At 45.2% G+C, this 26,178-nt stretch overlaps 2 protein-coding genes across 2 annotated transcripts in view; one reads left to right on the top strand and one right to left on the bottom strand.

The window, feature by feature from the left end:
- The window catches only part of KDM1A (lysine (K)-specific demethylase 1A), an 87,770-nt gene extending 75,650 nt beyond the window's left edge, over positions 1 to 12,120 (top strand). Inside the window, exons 14-21 of the mRNA XM_006883664.1 lie at positions 455 to 528; positions 1,714 to 1,825; positions 6,201 to 6,333; positions 7,685 to 7,872; positions 8,224 to 8,338; positions 10,514 to 10,641; positions 11,202 to 11,348; positions 11,935 to 12,120. Of these exons, the coding sequence (XP_006883726.1) occupies positions 455 to 528; positions 1,714 to 1,825; positions 6,201 to 6,333; positions 7,685 to 7,872; positions 8,224 to 8,338; positions 10,514 to 10,641; positions 11,202 to 11,348; positions 11,935 to 12,120 (1,083 nt within the window). The remainder of the gene's footprint in view (positions 1 to 454; positions 529 to 1,713; positions 1,826 to 6,200; positions 6,334 to 7,684; positions 7,873 to 8,223; positions 8,339 to 10,513; positions 10,642 to 11,201; positions 11,349 to 11,934) is intronic.
- Positions 12,121 to 21,363: 9,243 nt separating this feature from the next.
- Positions 21,364 to 25,536, bottom strand: LUZP1 (leucine zipper protein 1). Its single transcript, XM_006883542.1, has 3 exons — positions 22,392 to 25,536; positions 22,063 to 22,065; positions 21,364 to 21,519 (listed from the first exon to the last, which is right to left on the bottom strand). Exons 1-3 carry the CDS (start codon positions 25,422 to 25,424, stop codon positions 21,364 to 21,366), a joined length of 3,192 nt encoding a protein of 1,063 aa, XP_006883604.1. The 5' UTR covers positions 25,425 to 25,536.
- Between the last annotated feature and the right edge of the window lie 642 nt (positions 25,537 to 26,178).

The raw sequence follows: 26,178 nt of genomic DNA, 5'->3' as shown, positions 1-26,178 counted from the left end.
CATCTAGCTGTCTGATTTAAACCCCTGATTTAGAATATGTTAACCATTCAGACTTGACTACTTCATTATCTCATCTGTAACATATTAGTAATTCCAACCGTATTAGATAATTTTGACACTTAATGTAATGTTATGTGTCTATCTGAAGTTCTTATCCAGTGCTATGGTAAATGCCTAGAAAATGGTAGTTGCTATAATTTTTCATTTTTCTTTGCAAGTCTATCTCTTCCTTTTTTTTTCTCCCTTGAACTCCCATACCATTTTGTCCTAGGCTCGTATTTGTAATTTGTTTCCAAGAACAAAAACTCTCATATTCTGACCTCAACTTTAAATTGAACCACACTCTGATAAGATCTGACCAGAAACATATGCAGACCTTATACCTTGTGGTGGTAATAAGCTAGAAGGCTATGTAATTGCTTGAGAAAAATCAGATTTCCCTTCATTTTATCAGGAATATGATGAATTGGCTGAAACACAAGGAAAGCTAGAAGAAAAACTTCAAGAACTAGAAGCTAACCCCCCCAGGTAAAGAAAATATTGAGAAGACTAACTTTACTGTTCTGTGTTTCATTTAGAAGGAAATTTATAAAGCCCAGTGAGCTTTTATTTATTTTTAAGGATGGATTTTATTTTTATTCAGTGAATGGACTTTAAACTTTTAATGAATGGAAATCTGTTTGACCTTGTTACAGTTAAGTATGTTTAACTGTCTTAATAAACTTCTTGTTCTCTCCTAATTGTTTTTTGAAAAAACTATCTTTCCTCACAAGATCTCATACTTTTAATAAAGATGTAGTAGAAGTATGTAAAAGCAGAAGATGTACTAATTGTAGGTGGACTAGAGAGGAGTATGGCTTTAAATTTTCATAATTATGGAAAAGTCATTTACTCTGTTTCCATTAGGTCTTAAATCTGAATGTGATAATACTGTCATGCTTTTGGCGGGGGGGAACCCCAATACATTTTCAACAACCAATAAGCTATTTTAATTAATGCAAAATGATATGACGTTTACTACATAAAGAAGTCTGCCTTTTCTCCCTCTAGCAGCCCCCCACAACCCCTTTGAAAGGAGGCTTCGTTGTAATTTGCTCTTTGTAGTGAATTTGGGTTTGTATTTTTGTCAGGAGGCAGCAGTCCTGGGGGAAAAGACATGGGAAAAGTAAAGGGTCATTGAGAGAAAGGACACAAAATGAGACGGGCTGACATAGGTTGCAGCGGTGATCATGAACATGGTGGAGATATGAGGATGGAGCAAGGTGGAGCAAGATTGTACTTTGTTGCTAACGGGGTTGCTGTGAGAGTAGTCTTCTCCAACACGAGTGTGTGGCCCTGCTCTAGGCACAGGAAGTGGAGGTCAAGGAGGCAGAGATGGTCTTTTTTTAAAAAAAATTTTAAAATATTTTATTATTTTTTTGTGTCTACCGTCAAATTGGATCTGGATCTGACTGGTACAGGAGGAGATTACCCCTCCTTCTCCAGCAGAGCATTTGGTGGATTCAAACTACATACTTCTGGGATTGCAGTGCAGATTCTTGCCACTGGGCCACCAGAGCTCCCTGGTCTCACTTTTTGGCTTAACATTTTTCAGAAAATGTCTGGCCCAGGCTAAAGTTACACGAAGTTACTGAGGTAACCCTTACCAGCTCACTAAGAACAGTAGTAATCTAGCTTTTAATAACCTTGTGCTCCTTTGTTTTTACTTTACAGTGATGTGTATCTATCGTCAAGAGACCGACAAATACTTGATTGGCATTTTGCAAATCTTGAATTTGCTAATGCCACACCTCTCTCTACCCTCTCCCTTAAACACTGGGATCAGGTAAAATTCCTTCATTTTGTTTGTTAAGTGTGTTTTTTAAAAGATACTGAAGAGAAACTGTTACTTGTATGTGTATTTTATTTTTAAACTTATTATAGTAAAATTCACATATTTTAAATTAGAAATTTGATGTGTTCCCCAGTTTATACAGTCATGAGCCATTACTCATAAGGCCTTGTGGCAGAGTTGTAACCACCGGCTCTTCCTCAGGCTTTTAGGGGGTTGTAGATAGTGCAAGAGGAGAGGGCCATCTCCTGAGGAGCTACTGGCAGGATAAGGGGGCACTTTCACCATCCTTGCCCTTTGCATTCAGTCCCCTTTCCTGTACTTACAGTTCCAGTTGTTAATGCCGTGTACCATCAAGTTGGAACCGAACTATAGCTGACCCTCCAGTGGGTTTTCAGAGGCAGTAATCACACGAGAGGAGCTTGCCCATTCTTTTCTTGCAGAGCAGCTGGAATTTTAACCACATGCCTGTGGGATTGCAGCACAGATTTGTACCACTAGGTCACCAGAGCTGAGTGCTAAAGAGCAAGGATGTCAGATTGAGGCCACGGTTTTTGCAGTTACTTGAGATGACAGAAAAACTGATGTCTTTGAGGTGTGGTCCTGGAGGAGAGTATTGAATATGTCATTGACTGCCAAGGGAACTGACAGATCTGTCCTGGAGAGGCATGAAACCAAGCTGCTCCTTGGAGGCAGAGATTTTCAGATTCCCATCTCACATACTTTGGGGACATGTAGCAAGGAGGGATCTGTCTTTCAAGAAGATACCATACTTGGAAGGGTCGAGGGACAGGACAGGAACACCATGGGTGAGATGGATTGACACAATAACTGGGATAATGAGAGTAGGTGTGTTGGAGGCAGTTGGAGACTGGCTCAGGATAGGGCAAGTTCAGATGTTTGTGCATAGGGTCACTGTGAGTCATAGTTGACTTGATAACACATAACAACAAGCACCACCACCATTAATTTAAGGGAGCTCTGGTGGCCTAGTGATAAGCAACTGTGCTGCAACCCCAAAAGCATGCTGGTTCATGGGAGAAGGATGGATACTTCCCTCTGTGCGACTTACTGCCTCTGCAAACTCACTAGAGGGTCAGCTGTAGGTTGGTTCCAACTTGATGATGACACACACAGCAGTCTTTAACTTAGGGAGCTCTGGTGGCCTAGTGGTAAGAAGCTGCTCTGCTGGAGAAGGAAAGGAAATCTCTCATGCGATTTACTGCATTTCAAAATCCACTGAAGGGTCAGCTATACTGCCAGACTGAAGGCATGCAGTTCAAATCCACTATAGGAAAGAGTTGGGCACTCTCCTGTAGTATGATTTGTTGTTGATTGCCTTCGAGTTGAACACGACTCATAGTGACCCTATGAACAAAAGGCCTGAAGCCCCTCTACAACTATTGACATTAATCAAAGTTCATAGAGTTTCTGGAGGCATGTGCTTACAAACCTGTCGTAGCATGTTATTAGTATGATTTTCTGCCTCTGAAGCCTATGAGTTGGTTCCAACATCACAACAACAATAGTCTTTTTAGTTTAAAGGATGGGCAATCTCTCCCATATGATTATTGCCACTGAAAACCCATCAGAGGGTCAGCTATGGATCAGTTCTGACTTGACAGTACACAACAACAAGAGCTCTTTAAATTGCTGTGAGTTTATTAGATAAAAATATCTACGAGCTCTATTTCTTTATGGTTCTTCTTGTAAATATTCAATTAGAAGTGAATGATTTTATGTTACGGCTCACGACCAATTACTGTCTCATTCTGTTTCGTTGTGTAAAAGATTTCTGCTGTCAGAACCAACTTGACAGCTTGTAACAACAGTAGTTTATCATATGAAGTTTTAATATGCATCAATTTATAATTACATTAGAATTTGAATGTGGTGATTAGGAAAGATCTCATCTAATAGAGTTTTGCTACAATCCCAGTATTTTACTAGTACCTGAGAACTACAATGTGGTAAGTTTTCTCCAAGAAGTTCATAAAGAAGTAGGTCATTACATGAAACGTTTCTCTGCCTGAAAAATTTTATAGGCAATTCAGAGAACTCTTAATCATTTGGCAGATTTTTTAACTTCCAAGCTTAAATCTTGAATAGAAGAGAGAATACAACCCTGACACACTCCTTTTTTAATATTGTACCATGCAGTGTTCTGCTTCTCTATTCGCGCAACAGCCTCCTGATCCAGATATCGGTTTTGCATAAGCACAATCAAGTGTTCTGGGACACCTGTTCTTTTTTAATTTTGTCCTATTAATAGAATTTTATTACAATAATCAGAGGCATCTTAGGACTCATCTGACCTCATTTCTATAGCTTAACAACTCCTAGCTATTACTCAACAGCCTTCTGAACAGTTCCCTTTTTCAAAGACATAGATACCATCCAAAAATGTTTGGATATCCTTTTTTTAACTGTCGTAGCTTGCTGAATCAAAGCATCTGAATTTGAAACAAGCTCAATATCATTTCCTTCAAGAATTAACTTATCTTTCTGGGCTTGAGATACTGAACAAAACACTGGGTCTCATTTGAACTCTCTGAATGTATTTTGCAACTAAGACGTTTTGAATTTTAACAAGAGATCTACTTTCTTCAATCACATTGATGGGGAAATGAGCACACACAGACCTCATCTTGTAAAGGAAAGCTCAGTGTAACACTCTTGATCGTGTTCTGTACGTGGCTACAGATGGTGCAAACAGTAGCCAGTTCCTTCCCGTTTCCCCCCATTTGTCAAGACGAAGCCTCTTCTTTTTCTTTCCATGGAGACCGAGCTCTATGTTGATGTGATTGAAGTCCCTCTGCAAGGTTCCCCTCAGCCCTTTCAGGATAAATAACTCTGCAGCCCTTCAGGGTAATGTTGACAGTGTGGTTGCTGAGACTGGTCTTCATTCTTGCAGTAAATGTGGCAAAGAGTGGGACTCCCTTCTTCAGTGTCAGCCACAGCTTGTTCTGATCTGCACAGTCAAATGCCTTTGCATAGTCAATAAAGTACAAATAGACTCATCATTAACCTGCAGTATGCAGATGAGACAACCTTGCTTGGTGAAAGTGAGGAAGACTTGAAGCCCTTGTTGCTGAGGAATGCATCCTTCAATATGGTTTGCATCTCAGTGTCGAGAAAACAAAGATTCTTACTACTGGACAACTAGGCAGCAACTTGATGGATGGAGAGGAGATTGAAACTCTCAGTAGCTTTATCTTGCTTGCATCCACAATTAACACCTTTAGTACCAGCAGTAAGGAAATAAGGATACACATTGCACTGGGAAAATGTGCAGTTAGGGGACCTCTCCAAATTATTGAGAAATAATGATGTCAGCTTGAGAACTAAAGTGCATATGATTCAGGCCATAGTCTTTCTGAGCACCTGCTATGCATCTAAGAGCTGAACAGTGAATAAAGATGATAGAAAAAGAATTGATGCCTGAGCTGTGGTGTTGGAGAACAGCGCCGAACATCCCATGGACAGCCAAAAGAACAGATAGGTCTTGGTGATGGTGCAGTCAGAGTGTTCTTTGGAGGCAAGAATAATGAGGGTTCACCTTACATACTTTGGACATGTTGCTAGGAGGGGCTGTTCTTTGGAGAAGGACATGATGTTGGGTAGGGTGGAAGGAAAGGAAGACTTCAGAAAGTGAGGATGGCACAGGAGAAAAACAAGGTTCAGATCTTTTGTTCATAGGGTTGCTATGAGTCGTACTCGACTCGCTGGCACCTAACAAGACGCTCAAAATTGACTTCTTTACTCTGCAAATTACCTAGATTGTGAATTATGCATGTCCTCTTGTGCATAGGGTTGCTATGAGTTGTAGTCATCTCAACAATACTTAAAAACTAAGCCTAGATTGCTTTCTTCTGATTTAACTAACTTTAATTTTGGATGTTGTCTTTAAACCTTTAAAGCTGGTTTGTTAGAAAAGTTGATTTTGCTTTTAGGCAATAAGAAATGTCATTAGATAGTGAATCTGATGTGCCGCCAACTCTGTAATGCATTGAAAGTCAGGCTTGCACAGCAGGTAATCTGTGTCCTCTGGATTGTCACTTGCTCAGACTTCCTCTCTCAGGGGTGGGCTCAGCTGGTGGGTGAGGACTGTGATGAAGAAGGATACAGGAACTATCTTGAACCCACTGTCCATTGAAAGCCATTTAGAACATTTCAGCTATTAAAATTTTCCCCTTTAGTTTCTCCGGATGCTTGGAGCAGAGCACTGAGTTGCTATCCTTTATTTCTGCTTTAAAATATTAACTGTTTCCAGAAACATTTGTTTTTCTTGGTTAACGTTCAGAACTCGGCATAGTGTCCCTAGGGCCGTAAGAAAATCTTAGAATCTGTCCTCTTGCCTCCTTTTCAGGATGATGACTTTGAGTTTACAGGCAGTCATCTGACAGTGAGAAATGGTTACTCCTGTGTCCCTGTGGCGTTAGCAGAAGGCCTGGACATTAAGTTGAACACAGCCGTCCGGCAGGTTCGCTACACAGCCTCAGGTATGCTGCTTTGCCAATGAATTCAGTCTCCCCTGAAACCGAGCATGGATCTGGTCTTGAGTTGAGCTGGACCCCCTGTTACATTTCCTGCTATGGGGTATTTTATAAACTGACTCTAGTAAAATTTTGCATTTATAGAATGATTGAACCTGTAATGATTTTAACCTTTGGTTCTTTCCATTCCTTCTCTTATAAATTAGCATATTGAGGTAAATTTGAAAGTTGCCAATATGACTAAATTAATTTGGCATTATTATTGCAGCCATGGCTGTTCTTAACCAAACTGGATTTGGGTTCTTGGAGTCTAGTGGGGCTCTCCCCTTGCATTCCTCCATCTTCATCTGGGCCTTCGTCAGGCTTTTTCCTGGCTCTTCTTGTTCAGGTGTGCAGCTGTTTCTGTCCTGCTTGGAGATCTGCCCTAGTGATGACCCCGCCCTAGGCTGGCCATGGTGCTCAGAGCTCATTATTGGTACTGGCTGCTTTTAATGCGGCCTGCAGCTCAGCTTTAGGATCGGTAGGCATCTCAGACTCCTGGATCCAACCGGCCTTCACTGTGGTGCTTGAGCTAGAGTTGGGGTCCAGCCACTTGCTATCCCTTGGAGCCCCTCCCTTGCCTGGAGTTGCTCAGATCTTTACAGAAACAGTTTGCCACTTTGTTTTCTATCAGAGGCAATACCTTCCTGATGCCATTGAGAAGATCTGCAGCCTTTAGTGATTTTTGAAGGGTGTGGGGGGTGTTGCCGGCAGGAGAGAGGACAGTAGTATTTGTTAGCATTTTCCTTACTTATCCAGCTACAAAAAGGTGGATGTGTACTGAACTCTTGCTTATTTTGAGCCATTCACATTTTTTAAAACAAATAATACACATTTATTGAAAGAAAAAACACAAATTTAACAATGGAGTGTATTTGATACCTTTCTGTACTCTCTGAGTCAAAGTCTATTCTCAAGTAATTTTACGCTGCAGGACTTTGGCTTCTCATTCCTGGAGGTTTTAGTACCTCATTACAATGAAAGAAGCTCCATTGAGATAAATAATCTTACTTGAACTTTCTTATTTTGGCCTGAATTTAATTCATTTTCTTGAATGGCCTGTGTTCATTGGTCCAGAAATCCTACAGCAGAGGAAGACAGATGAGATCCACGGGGGCAGGTGAGGACCCTCCGTTGACTGTTAGGGTTTGTATTCCATCACTAAGTACCTGTGACCTCCACACAGTTACTTCACCTCTACCTCAGTGTCGTGTTTATCTGGAAAATGACGATTGTAGAGCCTGTCTCATAGACTTGGAGTAACGTGTAGGTTCTCCTGTGCACTGAATACTCGGGGTGTCCCCTCTGACCTCTGTAGGATGTGAAGTGATAGCAGTGAATACGCGCTCCACAAGTCAGACCTTTATTTATAAATGTGACGCGGTTCTGTGTACCCTCCCCTTGGGGGTATTGAAACAGCAGCCACCAGCTGTTCAGTTTGTGCCACCTCTTCCTGAATGGAAAACATCTGCAGTCCAGAGGATGGGATTCGGCAATCTTAACAAGGTAATAACACCCCCGGGTCCCTCTCTGAACACACTGCTGGGGACACAGCCTCACTGCCCTCCACTCACACAGGAGAGGAATTTGCAATTTTGTACATTTTCCTTTGCTCTCAGGTGTCTATATTTAAAATGCGTATGCAGATGTGCTGAGTCTCTCTGCAAACCCAAAAGTGAGCTGTAAATATGGTTGTATATAGTACCATTTATAGTAGAATTTCTCAAATGACACAGATTGACAGTAGGATGATTAGAAGAGAGATTAACCTCAGGAGAACAGGACTCTTGAGTCACAGCTCCGCTTCAAGCACGTTGTTCGCTGCTTGCCACCAGCTCTGTACTTCTTCCCCGGCAGGTGGTGCTGTGCTTTGACCGAGTTTTCTGGGATCCAAGTGTCAATTTGTTTGGACATGTTGGCAGTACAACTGCCAGCAGGGGCGAGCTCTTCCTGTTCTGGAACCTCTATAAAGGTAACTGCTGTTTCGTTTTAATCACTCTGCTTTATAGGACTAGTGGAATAAGGACTAATCTGCATTTTCTCACATGTGTCTTAGTTCTCCTTTCCTGAACTCAACAAGCAAAGGTTGAATCCTTCCTAAGTGCTAGGGACATAAAAAAGGAAAGAGCGTCAGTCTTGAAGGCGTGCCCAACCTGGTCGGGCTGTGTAGAGCAAACAGGCAGTGAATAGCTTTTCTTTCCATTTTTTTATTTTGCTTTTTCTATATAGCTTTTCTCTCTTAATAATTATATATCTGTGTGATTTCTTTTTCTCTAATGGATAGTCAAATTTATAGCTCTTATACCTCAGCTCCTAATTCAAAATTCACTGCGATTGAGCCAGTTGAGACTTAGAGCAACCCTTTCAGTAAAAATTTACAGAGACTTTGGATTTCCATTCATTCATTGTTGCACTTTTCTCCTCTCCCAACCCTCCCCCCTAGTACACTACCCTCTTGGAAAAGTAAAAGAAAAATTCTTTCATTGTTTTACAAACCCTCCCCCAGGTCCACTCCACCATGTAGCCTTCGGTCTATACACCTGTCATGGCAAAAATACCTAATCACATATCCCTTTTAAACAGTTTTTTCCCTCATCTGTTTCAATGCAGTATACATTATTGAACCCACCTTTCTCAGTCTCCCCAGAGCCCCGATGTCAGTCCTGTTTTACAACAGTGGCACCATGCAGTATTTGTCCTTTTGTGACTGAGATACTTGACTCAGCATAATGTCCTCCAGAGTCACTCATTTTGAATAACATTGCATGCGTTCATTTTTCAATGCAGTGTAGTATTCCATTGTGTAAATACACCACAGCTTCTCTATCCATTCCTTTGTTGATGGGCACTTGGGTTGCTTCCAACTCCTTGCCATTGTGAACAAAGCCGTGATAAACATGGGTGTGCATATATCTGCTTGGATGTCAGTTATGGTGTCTTTGGGGTATATTCCCAGTAGTGGAATTGCTGGGTCAAATGGTACCTCTATTTGCAACTTTTTTAGAAAGTGCTACACCATTTTCCACAGTGGTTGCACCATTTTACACTTCCACCAACAGTGAATAAGGGTTCCACTTTCTCCACAACCTCACCAGCATTTGTTGCTTGCTATTCTGTTAAATTTTGCTATTCTTACTGGGGTGAGATAGTATCTCATCGTTGTTTTAATTTGCATCTCTCTCAGAGCTTGGAATTTTGAACATTTCTTCATGTGCTTGTTAGCCATCTGAATGTCTTCTTCACTGAAGTGTCTGTTCATATCCTGTGCCCATTTTTCTATTGGATTATTTACCTTTATCTTGTTGTGGTGCTCAAGTATTTTATAAATTCTAGATATAAGTCCCTTATCTGATATGTTATTACCAAATACTTTTTCCCAGTCTGTGGCTTCCCTTTTTACCCTGTTGTAGAAGTTTTTGGATGTACATAGGGATTTGATTCTTAGAAGATCCCCTTATTTTATCTTCTCTTGGTAGTAGGCCTCCATTGTATTTCTAAGGCTGTAAGTCTTAACAAGAGGAGGCGGGTTATCTTCTACCCCAGAGATGCTGGTAGATTTGAGCCACCAGAGAAATGCAGCCTTTTAGTTAGCAACATAACCGTGCTATTGACCAGGCCATCAGAGCTCCCGGTCTCTCACCTGGTACTGGTAACAAAGCTTATTGAATAGTCACTAGATGCACTTTGCTTGTGGCACAAATTCACCAGCAGCTCAGAGGGAAAAAGACAGATAAATGTTGTAGCAGGCTTAGAGTGGGATAGCAGGAGGAATGTAGCCATTGTCTTAGAGCTTTGTGAGGTAGTCAGGGCCAAGACGTCTAAACCTAAACCATAGGAGAACTTGCTAAAACATAGAGGTTCGTCTACCTGAAATACAGGAGTAGTTGCTGGTAAAGCACAGACTGTGTCTACCTCCCTGTTGGACTGAGGTGCGGTGAGCCCTGGAGCCACCCTTCACTCACTGGGGCCAGTGTCTCGTTTCATAGGGGCAGCTTTGATTTGCTGGTCAAAGCCATCACTTGTCTCCAGAATCAGAGGGCTGCGTATCTGTTACCAGATTTCAAATCACAGAGTGTTGTGGACTATCGCAAGATTCTTGATGACAAGTGTGCATGAAAACCTTGACTTACGCTTTCTGTTTTCTTAGCTCCAATATTACTGGCACTAGTCGCAGGAGAAGCTGCTGGCATCATGGAAAACATAAGTGACGATGTGATTGTTGGTCGATGCTTGGCCATTCTCAAGGGGATTTTTGGCAGCAGTGCAGTGCCCCAGGTAAGTGGGAGCAGTGAAGACCTGGAGTCAAGACTAAGTCAGGAGTTTAGTTCTCTTAACTTAGGGCAGCAAAAGTTCTTGTTCAAGATAGTGGTTCGGCAGAATTGAGAAATACGTGCTAAGTGTGCGTGGCGTCCATAGGCTTTTTGTTGCCACCAGAATGCTGCCTGAGGATGCTCCTTACCAGTTCGACTGCTCCTGTGTCACTTTGTGGTTACCTCCTCCCTTTAGATGCAGCAGCCAAAACTCAAGTGAAAACGGAAATCTGACAGAGCCTCTTGGCACTTTTTCATGTATTTCCTCTACGAGAGGGTACTCCTGTCATATGTGGCTTTGAGAATAAAGGTTAAGTTGTGTGTAGATCTCTGGATTCACAGACCAGGCAACACCATGGAGGCTTCCTTGCCATAAGGCGGCCTTTTGCTGTCAAACCACGTTCCTCACTCACCTACTTTGTGTTGCCCTCCTGACACCCCACACACTATTGCTTTTCTACTTTGCAGACGGTCAGTTTGTCCTTGGTGTGTGCCAGTAACTTTGGCTCCTCGTTCTCTTCTTAGCCCAAGGAGACCGTGGTGTCTCGCTGGCGTGCTGATCCCTGGGCCCGGGGCTCTTATTCATACGTAGCTGCTGGATCATCAGGAAATGACTATGATTTAATGGCCCAGCCAATCACCCCTGGCCCCTCACTTCCAGGTGCCCCACAGGTAGGAAAATGGATTTAAGAAGAGGCCAGTTTAGCAGGACCTGGGAGGGAAAACGGTGCCAGCAAGTTTTCTCCCACTCTTCTCAGACAATCAAGAAAAAGGAAAGAGCAACACGATCTGTGTGTGAGAATCTGTAAAGGCCCATTTGTGATGGTGGTTGGAATATCCTGAGAAAGAGCCTTGGTCTTATCTTGGCTCAGACCTTGCTTCATAGAGTTACTAATGGGCCCCTTTGGTAGAGGCGAGGGTTCCGGATGAAGAACAAATACGCGAGCCTTGGTTCAGAGCAGTCAGGAGTGCTGGGTCCCACAGGAAGCTCTCAATGTGGGTATTCCCAGTTAAAAACTCACGAATATAAGAACAGGTACAACTAAGTCTCACCCTAGAACTAAAGCTGGCTTGGGATTGATTTTTCCATTTCTGTTCATCAGTTGTAAGAAAATTCTTACTGATAGGGAGACTGATGGGTTGGTAACTGAGGGGTTAGCCTTCAAAAGTCAGGGGTAGTTTGGCAGTTCAAACACAGCAAGGATAATGGTAACGTGACAAAAATCTAATTATTATGATTATTTTTCTTCTAAAATAGCCAATTCCTCGACTCTTCTTTGCGGGAGAACATACAATCCGTAATTACCCAGCTACTGTCCATGGTGCTCTGCTGAGTGGACTTCGAGAAGCAGGAAGGATTGCAGACCAGTTTTTGGGGGCCATGTACACCCTGCCACGCCAGGCCACACCAGGTGTTCCCACACAGCAGTCCCCGGGCATGTGAAGAGGCTGTTTACAAGGGAAGAGGCCCGTGCAGTAAGCAAAGCTCTTCTGGCAACATGTGCCACTGAGCCAGTCTCCTGGCAGCAGTCCGTGAACGCTGTCTGCTCGTTATGATCAGGAAGTGACTTGCTTGAGTGACTGGGAGTACGAGGACCTTCTCCTGTAATCTTGAATTCTGTGTTGTATGTGAGGACTGAATGAGGCAAGCACTGTGGAACTGTGGAGTAACGTCTTACACTCTGGTGTGTGTGAGGGGTGTGTGTGTGTATGTAGTATGTACTTTTTTAAAAAATATATATATATTTGAGAATAAAACTTCATAAAAAATTCATCCTGTTTCTTCTTTGGATTGGAGTTGTATACTAGATAAGGGTATTTTCCTTTGGAATGACAGTTTTCTTCTAAAGCCATAGTAATACCTGTCTATTCTGTTTAAGTAAGGATGAAAATAACAGGAGACAGGCGGCTTGGTCATGTAAGAAGATAGACTAGGCAGATATATCGATTCATCTAGTATGCATATGTAAGCATCACCATGCATATAGAATAGGGGCCACTTTTATGTAAGCTTCTGGATTATAACCACACACCTTGCTGGTCATGAACCTTGGGACCATAGTTTTAGAGGACATCAAAGCTGGCGTATTAACAGTCCACAGTGACAATATTTACATTACTTGGGTGAATAGTGACTCAACGTGTAGAAAGCAACCATGAGGCACAACTCTTCCAGAATAAAGAGGGAAGAAAGAAAATTTCTAAAATATTAAGTGCAAAGGACAGATGACCCACACAGACGTCAACTTCCACAATTAGATGGTGCCCAACCACCACTGCTGACTAAAAGGGATGTGAGTACAAGAGCCTGAATAGAGTTAAGGGGAAATATGAAACTCAAACTTGACCTAAGGGCTAGTCCAGTGGAGTGGGACTCCTCAAAATAGACACTGGACAACTTTTCAGGCTAACGAGGCCTGTAAGGTGAACAGTAACACCATGGAAGAGCTCGTTTCGATGAGCTTCATTGCAGTGCAGTTTCACCTCTCTAGGCCATCAGAGTTCCCATCAGAAGTCCTCATAGTCTATATAAAGTGGCGTGCAGAGGCTCCAGGGGTCATGCCTGAGACCACAGCTTGATCCCCCATGCATCAAGCAGGGCCTTGGTAAGCACTGTTGTGAACCATCTAGTCAGGACAGACCCATAGCTGACCCTTCAGCAAGTGTTCAGAAGCAGTAATCACAGGAGATGCCCATCCTCCCACAGACTAGCTGGCGGATTTGAACCACATGCCCTGGGGATTGCAGTGCATGTTCTTACCTCTAAGCCACCACAGCCTACTTGTCAAGCCTAAACCCAGTATTCTTGCTTTTAGAATGCAGATATACGTATCTTCTATGGGGTTGAATTACGACCAGGCAGTTCTGGTCCCATTAAGGGGCAAAAGTAATAATGCATAAACAGCTCTCTTCGGGCTGAGTTAAGACTTCAGTTGTTACCCTCAACCTGCCATCAATTCAGGTAACCAAGAATTCTACTCTTAAGGGAAAACTATCAAATATTCAAAAGCAGCCTTTAACCTTTAATATTCCCTAACCTGGGTTTTTCTTGGCTAACTAGCCTAGCCCGCAAGCTTAAGTATTTTGAGTGCCAGCCTTATTTGGCTCAAATAGAATAGGGACTTGTAGCTTTGCTGGAAGGTCCCTGGTTCTGTAATATATTGGCTTTCCTGGTACCTCAATTCCGAGTGCTGAGTGGCCTGAAGGTATTGAGAACTATGAAGCAGCTGTTGAGGAGGATGGACTTGGGTCCATACCCATCAAAGTCCACTGGCCAGTAAACCATACAAGTGGTGGTGGTGTGAGCTACCATCAAGTACAACTCAGTGACCCTACGAACAAAAGATCTGAACCTTGTTCTATACTGCGCCATCCTTACGCTTCCTGACACACAAGAGCCCGTTGCAGTAGTCACCATGTCAACCTAGTTGAGGGTCTGCCTCTTCTTGACCTACCCTCCACCCTTCCTACCATCATGTCCCTCTCCAAGGAATAGCACCTCCTAGCAATATGCCCAAAGCCTGTGAGGTGAAGCCTCGCCATTCTTGCCTGCAAAGAGCACTTCAGCTGTACCACCTCCAAGACATATTGTTCACTCTGTCGTCCATGGATGTTCAGTGCTCTTCTCCAATACCACAGCTCAAAGACTTCAATTCTTTTCCTGTCATCCTTATTTATGGTACAGATCTCGGATGCATAGCTAGTAACAGGAAAGACTATGGCTTGAATCAGACACAACTTAGGCCTCAACTGGCATCATTACTCTTGAATAAACGGGAAATTTACTAGTCTAGTAAGTCACTGGTATTGTGAAGTCTCAGGAAGTAATTAGGACTTTAAAATTGTACAAACTATTTTAATTATTAAATTTTATTAGTTTTAATGAACATTTAAAGGGATTTTGGGTTTCCATTCCTTCATTGCTGCACCATTCTCTCTACCCTCCTCCCCAGTTTGTTGTTCTTCCCCGCCATCCGAATGTGTTTTAATTGTCCAATTGCCTCAGTGCTTGTCAAAGTCAGTTCTGATTAATCTCCTTTGTCGGTGTGTCCTTTGCCATTCCCTATCACTCCTCCCTGAAAGAGACTTCACCCTGATTCATAAGGAAAAGGGGATGGCGTGTACTAACTATTTCTGTGTATTCCCTCACACCAAAGTCTGCAGAGACATGAAGAAATTTGCAGAGTGCAGGCCTGGGTTCAGACACCAGCTCAATCTTCATTTTCTATGGCATGTTCTTCGTGTTTAAGGATGACAAGCATGTTTTTTCAACCTTTTTTAGCCAGGAACTAAATTGTAAATCTCTTTCTTCCAATCTAATGCAAAGCTCAGCAGAACAAAAAATTGAGATCTGTCTTCCCCTCATCCTCGAGGTAGTTTTAGGCATCCTCGGAGCATCTTGGAAGCTTCTTGTGGCTCTTAGTTCCTATCAAGAACCTGATGAGCCATGGCTGAATAGGGAAGTAGCACCTCGTGTATGGTTTGGCCACATGATGCATCTAAATCACGATGTAGAGTCAGGAGCACCCTGGGACACACTCCCCAGACTGCAGCTAAGCTCATGGGCCAGGGAAGACCACAATCCCAAAATGTGGCAGTTAATTTAACATCTGTGTAGATTCTCCAGCCAAAACCCACTCATTCTCTGCAAAAGGGGCATAGTTGTATGCCACTGCATAATCTTGGTGCACAGGAACACATAGGCTTGTGAAAGTGCCCCATGGGGTTTCCAAAGCTGTAATCTTTACAGGAGACCGCCACCTCTCTGGTGGGCTTAAACTGCTAGCCTTTTTTTTTTTTTGGTCGGCAGCCAAGTACTTTAATCACTGCACCATCAGATCTTCTTAGCTATGGCACCCTCTGCCGTTAATTCTAATTTACAGTGACCACTCTTTGGGTTCCCAAGGTTGTAAATCTTTATTGGAGATTATCCATCTATCTCCAGGGAACAATTGATGTATTCAAGTCACCCACCTTTTGGTTAATAGTCCAACACATCGTGTGTGACCAGATCTCCTAATTATCCATAGAAACTTGCATTTATTTACTCACTTTTGTAGTAAGTGGCCTTGGCAAGCCAGTCAAGATGAGAAATCAAGTGGTCATTACCGAGGCTTTTAGGATGGAGTTTCGGATTTGCTCTGGACTTAACTATAAAAAACCCTCCCAGCAGGTTTTAATAACGTGCTCGCATCCAACTGGCTGGGGACAATTTTTTATGCCGTCTTGTTTCCATTACCTGAGTACTAGTAGAAATAGTATTTATTTCTCTAAGTTTATCTATATGCTGTAAAACATTTCTCCCTTTAAAGAAAAAAGTAGCAATCAAGACAATGATCTTGAATGTAACCTATCGTGTTCTGGTGGCCTAGTGATAAGGCCAACCCAAAGGCAGTAAAAAAGAACCCACCAGGTACGCCTCAGGAGAAAGCTGGCAATCTCCCGTGAGTTACAGCCTCTGAAAACTTGCTGGAAGGTCCAGTTATGAACTAAAACCCCCTCCAACTCTGATATGTTACGTGCTTTCGTAGGAGGGAGATAGGTATTTAAGCCTGTCACCACTAGGGGTTTTACACCAGTATTTGCTACATTTAACAAGCACCTGAGGCAAAAACCTTACCCCAGCTTACTATATTCATACCTATCGACCCGAGTTGTTGAAGTCTTTTAGTTGAAAAACATTCAAAACAAGGCAGCAATACTTACTCCTCTACAAGGGCCCCTACCATAGATCTACTATAAACAAATGCAATAAACCTGCTGCTGTTGCTGAGTGTCTAAGCCATGAGTTTGCCCACCTTTCTCCTGAGTAGGTGCTGGCAGATTTGAGGCACCAGAGAAACATGGCCTTGGGGTTAGGAGCTCCACTGTGTACAGACTATGCAACTATCACTCCCAATTTACGGAAAGGTTTCTGGAAATCTTACTTCCTTTTTCAAAAGGGGGCTTAATCTCTGGATGGCACAAACAGTCAGGACTATTAATATAAAGTTGGAAGTCCAAATTAGTCTAGATGCACCTCAGAGGACAGGTCACAGCCTTGAAAATATTAAAGCAATTCCGATCTGCATTTGGAGGACCACCATCAGCTGACACTAACCCCACAGGACTGAAGGAGCCATAGAATAGCCTTCCTCTGTTCATAGTTGCTGGGTCATAGTCGACTTGACGGCACCTAACACCACATTGGTTGTATTACCCTTAAGGTTTCTCTGGCTGTACCAGGGCAGCTCTGGTAGCTTGTCAACCCCCAGGCAGGTAGTGGGGAAAGACGGCCAGTCTCCCCAGACAACTTACAGCTCTTAAACCCTGCTCAAGGATCAGGATTACAACTCGCTGGCTCCTAACAAGTTATTTCAGTAGTGGGTGACCAGTCGTGCATTTCACAGTATTTTATAGTCAGAAGCTCTGTTCTCCAGGGCTAACTCTGCCGGTATCTGAACTACTGGTGGCCAGGCTTCCGACATCACAGACGCAAGTTACCTGAGTAAGACAAACTGACAGAACTGCTATTTTATCCTGTTGTATTACAGTAAATCCAAATCAGAACCTACATGACAGCACCATACAATTACCCTGGCAGCATGGCTGGAGAACACAGGGCCTGGAGTGAGTGAGTAGCCACTACGGAGGAACAAACACCAGGATCCAGAGTAAGTATACAGCAATGGAACTGCTGTCCAGGCAGGAAAGACCAGAGTTGGAAGTGTACCCGGTATTTGAATCGCAGCTCTGCCATTAACTTCAGAGGGACTCAAAGTCTGATACAGTAGGTGCTTCTAAGAGACCGTTTCTAAAGTAAGTGTTAACAGGCCACTTGGGAGACTTTTTGGGGTTTTTGTGACAAGCTTGAAAATGTAGTCAGGAACTAGCTAGCTGCAATGTGTCCGATTTGAGCTGTGTGTGTCCTGCATGCCCCGTCCCAGCCTCAGCAACACCAGAGACTGGCGAGGTGTCTGAGATGCAGTGAGAGATACTGGGTGCTTCCACACACAGCAGACAGACACAGATGACATGGACACAGGGGCAGCACTGACTCACACGAGAACATGGAAACTGGAGAGCTTTATTGGTTACATACTGTGTTGCAGAGTCAACAGAGGCATGAGCGCCGGTGGATACATGCAGGCAGGCAGCTTCAATTCTATACATGCACCCAAGGAGCCCTGAGTCACCGCTCATGGCTTTGACCTGGCTTCCAGGGATGGAGTCCAGCCTCCTCAGTCCCGTGCTTGAAGCAGGATGGAGAAGCTGCTGCGCCTGGACTCCAAGGGGGCAGGAGAGACCAGAGTACCTGCCTGAGCAAGGAGGTGTGGACAGACAAGACTGGTGCCCCACCAAGGGGCCAGTAATGCAATAACAATTTGAGGGCTACCTCCCTAACCCTCCCAATCTTTAAAATACAAAAAAATAGACTTTATTCTCTTAAAAATACATTCCATTCAGTACATGTTCTGAGCTGTGAAGCAGCAGGAAAATAAGGGCCCCTTTCCTATGCTCTTGGTTGTGAGGCTTGTGAAGAACCCCCGTTCCCCACCTGGGGTCTTCAAAGGATAATTCCTAAAAGCAGCTCTTCCAAAGCAGTCTCGCTGGGGTAACAAAAAACCCACCCCAACAAAGGCAGCTGGGAACCCAGCCTCTGGGTCCCTATTCCTTTACTGGGAGGTGGTAGCACTTGGCACTGATGCATTAAATATAAAGAACAAAAACTGCCCCAGGACGACATGCCCTAGACCAGTACTGACCCCCACCCACCCCTACAGAATGGGGGGATTTATGTGCAAGCTTGCCTGCAGCCAACATTAGGGCTCTTGTCCCACTGCAAAACCTTCAGCCACCCAGCAGCGGTGTCACTTCCACCAAGACAGAAGCAGCTGCAGCGCCTCCGTCTACTGCCTGTCGCTGGCCCTGGCTGCCTTCTGTACCAGAGCGAAGAAACAGGCAGCAGGTGGGTGAGACCATCTCCCGCATGTAGCCAACTCGACTTCCAACTCAGAAGCAAAGACAACAGGTTCCCCACCCTCATAGGAACCGCCCCACCAACACACACCTGTCAAGAGTTAGCCAGGCTGCAAAGGAGACTTCTCAAAGTGGGTTTGTTGGCTGGAACCATGGACATATTTGGCTTGATTAGACAACTAAATGCTCATCTACCAGGTCTCTCTCCTCTTTCTAGAGGTTTCTTTCAGGGCCCCTGATGGTGAGACCTGGGTCCAAACAATCACACTGTGGTTGCTTGTTAGAAATGTGCTTTCTAACTTTGGAATTTGAGAGCCAGCCTTGCCAGCCAGCCATCTGAAGCCCAGAGGAAGAGCCTCAAGCCTTCACTTGCAGTTACAAATGGCATTTTCCACAATGCTGAGAACACTTAAAAATAAAATCTATTTTATAGCGGTTCTACAAAGTGTGCAGATTAAGGAAACAATTACTTATCCTGAAGTAACTGTTACAATCAAACCTTATTGCACTCAGATTTCAAGATGGCAGCCCCAGCAGGAGGGGACCACAGCTGTCCCTTGTCTACAGAGCACTGTGAAGAGCAGCAGACATCATGCTACTGAAACATGGAAAGATCCAGACTTTGGTACCAGGAGCTACAGCACCAGAATCCAAGGCTCCAGGGCCCAAAGATGGGAACTACTGGTGTGATATTTGGGGGCATGGCTTGGTGCCCTTCCATCTCCACCGCCAGAGAAGGTCACAGGCTTATTTCCTGTGCTCTCAGTTGACCACCACAGAAGTCAGTTTCCACTGGACCCTCAGGGTTGCCAACTAGTGAAGGAGAATGGCAAGGAGGCTGCAACCCTAAGCCTGCTGGTTTCTGGCCAGTGGCCCGGGCCACAATCACCAGGGAAAGATCCTGAAAACATCTTAAGTCACACATTTGAGGCGGGGATGTGGTGGAATGGCAAGCAACGTGACAATGCCCTAGACTGGCAAATCTTAAGAAAACAGAAGAGTGAGCACAACATTCCTGTCCCCGAAAGGAAGGCAAGCCTCATGCTTCTCCAGGGTGGCAGAAACCAGTACAGCTAGAGGCTGGACACTGACTGAAGGCTGAGATGACTCACAAGGGGGCTTGCCAGGGGATTCAGAGGGAGGCACAGGAGCAAGACAGAGTTGTGCTGTGGAAAGCATCCTGGCCTAAGGGCCAAGAGAGTGTGGCCCTGGGCAGGGTTAGAGTTCCAGCAGGCCTCAAAGGCTGCCCGGGCAACCTCATTTCCCAGATTGACAGGTTGAGGGCGCTTCTCTCCTAGGAGTTTAAAACATAGAACAGATGGAAAGAATAACCCCAGAGAAACATCAGAAAGGGGGGCAGAGATACCTTCCAAAAATGAGAATCCCACCACATGGGATAGAATGCCCTCAGATATCATCTCAAAGACTTGTCCAAGGTCCTACAGAAAGAAGACAGCAAATCCACAAAGAAAACTCAGGTTTCCTGACTCCTTATCTATTGCTTTTTTTCTTCCACGATGAAGCAGCAGTGCCTGCTTCTCAAAGGCAGCCTTTGAAGGGGAGAATGCTGTAGGGAAGGAGCCAAGAATACATAGGCCTTCTTAACTTCCACATGTGAATGATAAAATCAACAAGGTTGCACTTTATTCATGTGGCTTCTGGAAAGGTCCACTGCACATGGCACTGTGTCGGTTTGGGGTCCTTAGTGGGAATGGATCCCTATCCTCCAATGCAATCATTATCCTGAGCGCTGATGTGCAGAATCTGCGGCCCGCTTCTATAGGAATGCATCACGGTAAAGTGCGATACCTCCTCGGGGGGCATGAGGGAGAAGGAGATGGAGGGGGGACCCTCACCATCCACCCATCTCCTCCTTGCAGAGGAACTAAAGGGAAATTGCTTCTTCCTGCTGGAAGCTTCCTAGGAGGCCGAGTGCTGAGTGATGCCAAGCTTAGTCTGAAGATATTCCAAGGTGGAAATGTGGACTTGGCTTAAAGTCTCCAGGCACAGGAGAGAAAGCAGCATTATCAGTGCTCAGGGAAGGAAATGCATGGGGCGTATGAATGTCTGGGTGCTCTGGAAGGTTAAGCAGAGGGCTGGAGGGAGGGATGTCATTCCAATGAGAATCCTCATGGGGGCTGGGCCAGAGCAGCTTCACTCTAATGGGTTTTCCCAGGACCCCTTTAGAGGCAGCAAAGACCTCTCTACTTTGAGAGTCTAAAGGAAAGACCTCCAAGGTAGAAAGCTTTAGATGGACCTGATGGCTGGTACATAGTGGACATTGTGCCCTTACGGCAATCAAGGCATGCTGTGTGGAGACTGAGAAAGGGGGCACTAACCATACAGGGAAGGGCTGCCCTATGATACAGAAACCAGTCAGGGAGTGGAGCAGAGTTTTGGCTGCTGCTGTGTGCTGGAGATTCACCATGTCCATGTTCTCCACCTGGGGATGAGAGTGGTCCTTACTTCTGGAGGGAGTAGGTTGGGGAGGGAGGACTCATGCATCAGGGAAAGGCTGGCCTGGCTGGCTCTGTCCAGTTGGAGTCTCTGATCCTCTCTGGCCAACTAGCAGAATGGTCTGTGCCACAGCCTGGCTCTCTGCCGCAGTCTCCCAGCCAAGGCCACGCGTCCCCGCCTGGTTAACTGGCCCTGTATCCTTCGTGTGAAGGAAGGTGGAAGAGGTGAGAAGCAGGAGCAGAGGGGAGACAGTAGACTTCACCCAGCCGACTCAGTTTTCCTCAGCACAGGGCCTGGGTGGCCGTAACCGGTCCTCGGCCCATACCCACCCAGGATCTGGCAGCCCCTGCTTCACAGGCAATTCAGGCTGGTCCAGGGAGTTGTGCGGTCGCCTGTAGACACCAAGTGTGCAGTCTTCACTGTCCTCCTGTGCCAATAAATGACAACAGTGAGCTGTGGAGGGGAGCCTGGTGAGGAATAAGACACTCCTGCCCTTCACCCCAACTGTCTACCTCCCAGACCACAGTACAGCTATAAAGAGAAACTGCCAAAGTGTGGTCTCAACACAGGCCAGTAAAGGGTTCTTGGAAATGAGAGAAGACAAGGAGGCTCACACTGAGCAGGAGCCTCTAGGAACGGGCCTGGGGTGGGAACAGGGTGTTGCTCTCTCTTCCTTGACTTCTACAGGCAGCATGCTTCTGAAAGGTGAGAGACGCTCTCACAGGCAGGGAGATGGGCTGAAAGGGGTGCTGGTCAGTTGATGCTTTAACAGGCCAGATAGCTTTCCAGCCTAAAGATCATAAAGCAGGCCCAATGTCAACCCTCTCTCATCCCCTGTGACAGCAGCCTGCAAAGACCTGCTGTCTAAACTGGGGCAGCCAAGAACCTGTCCATCTGGTTCTCATCTCGGCTTCACAGAAAGGGTGCTGCCTCGCTCAAAGCTGCCCTCCACTGTAGCTGGCGCTTACACTTCCTTTCTAGAACCGCTTCATGGGACAAGGGGAGCCCCTTTGGCTACAGTGGCAACCCCAGAGAACAGAGGCTGTGATTATTCTTCATGAGAATTCACAGAGAGCATTATAGACGGGAGAAAAATGGAAGGTCCTATTTCTCTCTGACAAATACTTTCCTCAAGTCAGGCCAGGCCCACCAGATTTTCAAGAGTTCTCTGAGCGACCCATGTCCTCCAGTTCTACAGTTCCCTTATCATGGGTCCCAGGGATCCGAATAAAAGAAGAAGAAAAGGGGAAATGGAAGGAAGGACAAGAGAAGGGGGTGAGGCGGAAGAAGGGGACTCACCAGGCCCGCTGAGTGGTTCCAGGCTGCTGCAGGGACGCCGACTCCTGCACGGCTGCGCCGGGTGAGCACCTCGGATACAGTGAGGCTACTCTGTGTCCTTCTAGAGGGCTCAGGGCCATCACCTGCATTCCCCACCTTGCGAGTGCTCTGTTCAAGAAGGTACGACCGGGGCTGTTCAAGTTCTGAGAAGTCTGTGGAAGACCTCTGAATGTAGGCATTGGCTGAATCCACATTTTTACCTCTTTGAGTTGGGGAGTCATCTAAGGAATTCAAGTCTCGCCTACTCTTCCAGGCATTCCGCACAGTGACGTGCCGGGCATCTGCGGAGCCCACTTCTGAGGAGTTATTATGGCTTTTCCACCTGATTGTCTCAGCAGGAGGTGTGTGGCTGTTGCGCTCCACAGAATCTGATGCCTTGATGATGATGCTGCTCCGAGACACCACTGTTTCTGGCCTGTTCTTCAGGGGCCCGTCTCCCGTTCTTTCACTCTCTGAGAGCTGCAGGGTGATGTCGTGTTTGTGAATGGAGAGCTCAAAGGGGGAGCTGACATAGTTGCTAACCGATGTGAGCTCTAGTGGCCCAACCTGGATATTGCTGGTGGATGTGTGCCTCTCCTTTGAGGCCTCCGCAGGGGTGGCTCTTGGGTTGCTACTGTCAGTGGGGTAGATAGTAATACTGCTGGTCACTTTGTTTTGGGATTTGGACATGGACTTCTGTTTCTCTGGCACAGCCTCGGTTCCAGACCCGCCCATGATTTTTTTCACATCCTTATCAATGATGACGGGTTTGATAATGGCTCTGGACCGCAAGGCCTCTCTGGGGCTGAAGGGCCTTTGGCTCTTCGCTCCCACACCATTGGCATCTGGAGGCTCTATGGCAGTGGGGGAGGCTCTGACAGGTTTCACAGATTCACCTTCTGTTCCAACATCTTTGTCATTCTCAAACAGGGAGGTTCTAAGCGCTCCTCGAGATTTCCCTTTTTCTCTAGAGCTGGGCTGCTGTTTGGACTCCGGCTCTGGAGTGATGGTGGTGTTGACCAATTTGGCAGTAACAAGAGATGCCATGTCCAAGTCATCATCTGAGTCTGGTTTCTCTCTGCCACTGGATTTGATCACTCGACACCTCAAGGCTTCATGCTGACTGCTGTCCTCCATCACAACTGCTATAGGATGATCAACTGCTTCTTTATTGGGGGTTGAAAAGCTCTGAAGGATGTTCTCTTGACTTTTGGAGTTAGAGCCGTAAGGGTATTTCGATAAAACAGGAGCCTTGGAGTTTGGAGAATTGGGATCAGTCTCCTGACTGTTGGCTGATTTTTTGCCCTTTGCGAGCCCTTCTGAGGAGGATCTTCGAGATGAGGCTTTGGAGCTTCCAGAGTCTGCAGCCTGTGTTGCTTGGCTTCCACTGGCAGATACCTGCACCCTCTTACCACAGAGGGTCTCAGAGGTGTCAGAAGCCTTGTCACCTCTACCTGCTGTGTCACTGAGAACAGATCCATGGGCAGTGTCATTAAATGCTCTTGTAGTCTTCTCCACTCTTCCCTTCAATGTGCTCTCATTGCCCGGCTTGGAAGTACCTTTCCAAACTTTATTGTGTTCCTGGGCTGCTGGTGGGTAGCGGCTCAACACCGAGGGCTGATCCCTGGACTTCTTCCCTTCATTCTGACAGGAGCCAGATGCAAATCGGTCTTCAGTTCTTTTTGTCTCCTGAGTCCCACTGTCCATACCTACCCCCAAGTTGCAACCTTTGGCTGCCCTCCTGTTGGGGAAACTGGGCGAGGACAGCTGCCTGTGGCTAAGAGAATAGTTTTCATTATTGAGAGCAAAGTCCCTGTTCCGGTGCCGTTCCCGCTTATGTTGCGGTGACAGCTCCCGGGATGTGTGTTTAGACAGTGACACCTCGTTCCCGTGGCCTCGAAATTTAGTCCTTTCGTGCCGGCCTTTGCTGGACAGGAAGGCATCTTCTCCTTCTACCTCCCCATTTTCTAACTCTTTCTGTTTCTTGATTTGTAGCTTTATCTCCTCCAATTGGCTGGCTAAAAGTTTGTTTTTATTTTGTTCACTTAGGTAATTATCTTGAAGGTCATTATTTTTGGCTCTCATTTTCTTAAGCTCTTCTTCCAAAGATTCAAAATGTTTGATCTGTGTTTTAAGTTTCTCTATTTCTTGGTTAAGGTCTTTGACTTTGTTGTCTTCCTGATTTCGGTTCTTTTCATTTTCTGACTTGTTTCTTGCTTCATTCTCTACCTGCTTCAGATAGTCCAGATTGCCCTTCCTTCTTGATTCCTTGGATGACAATGTGGAAGAGATCCCGTCCTCAATCCGCAGGTCATTGGAAGCATTCCGTGTGTAATCGCGGTTCATTTTTTTGTTCTGTTCCAGCTTCTGTGTGAGCTCCTTTATTAATTTCTCATTTTCTTTCTCCTTTTCATTCAAGTATTTTCTCTCGCTCACAAAGCTCAGAGTTAATGATTTCAGTTTTTCTAACTCTGACACTAAATTCTGCTCTGTTTTATCCAGGCGGTCTTCAGAAGATTCTAGTTCTTTCACTTTGACCCTGAGCATTTCCAGCTCTGAGGAGATTTTTTTGGTTAGGTTTCGCTCCTCATTTAGGCTCAGACAAAGCTGAGTGCAGTCATTCTTACTTCTGCTGAAGGCCTCCTCCAGCTTCTCTAGCTCGGCCATTCTTTTCTGAAGCCGTTCAATCTCTAATTTCAGCTCCTGGGTGAGGTTCTCCTCCTCTTCGAGCTTCTCCTTCATCAGCTGGCACAGATCCTCAGCTCTCTTAATTTCTTCATCTTTGCTCTCAATTCTCATCACCCGCTGGCGCAGCACTTCTATCTCTGCCAGCATGCTGGAGTTGCTGCCTTCTGCCTGAATCACTTTGTCCTGGAGATCTACAAGCTCATCTTCTGCTTTCTGGAGGTTTTTGGTGGCTTCCTCCAACTCATCAAGGCGTCGGCTTAGACTCTGCAGCTTAAACCGCAAGTGGCGGCTGGAGGCTGTTTCCTTGTAGCTTGTGCACTCAGCCATGTCTACTGCCAGCCAGTATAGGTCCCAGAGGAATCCAATTCCACTCAACGGTATGGGAATCGGTTACCTTTCTCTTGGCATCCACAACTTTCTTTGGCAGCTGGAGACCATTCTCAGTCTACAGAAGGAAAGTAAAACGTGTGTCAGTCAGCAAATATAAAACCTGCACTTCAGTTCCCATTTGTAATCCCTAGGTCTAGAATATAACACGTGATCAAATTAACTGAAAGAATAACTTTGAATAATCTTGCAAGAAAATACACACCTCATTTCTCAAAGCAGGATATAAGAATAGTGGCCATTTGCTACATGTCTAACCTCAGGAGAGCCATTAACCTTTCCACAAGCCATTAACCAAGTAAATTGAGCCTCACTTCTACTTAGTAGTAAAATGTGGATCATTATGCCTCCTACATCTCTCCCTTGGGGAGCTCTGATGGCGTCCTCTGTAGGGAACTGCGCTGTTAATCCAAAGGCAGCACATCTCTAGCAGTTCAATTCCACAAGCTGCTCCAGGGAAGAAAGATGGGCAGTCTCCTCCCATGTGATTTACAGTCTCAGAAAACGGATCTTAGCTGAAAGCAGGGAATACCAGAGGAATTTCTATCTGTGTTTCGTTGACTATGCAAAATTGTTTGACTGTGTGGATCGTAACAAATTGTGGCTGACTCTCAGAAGAATGGGAATCCCAGAACACTTGATCATGCTAAAGAGAAACCTATACTTGGACCAAGAGGCAGTCATCAGAACAGAG

Source organism: Elephantulus edwardii, unplaced genomic scaffold, assembly GCF_000299155.1.
Source record: "Elephantulus edwardii isolate Elephantulus edwardi_28Jun2011 unplaced genomic scaffold, EleEdw1.0 scaffold00028, whole genome shotgun sequence".
NCBI lineage: Eukaryota > Metazoa > Chordata > Mammalia > Macroscelidea > Macroscelididae > Elephantulus > Elephantulus edwardii.
This window is presented reverse-complemented; position numbering and strand designations above follow the sequence as displayed.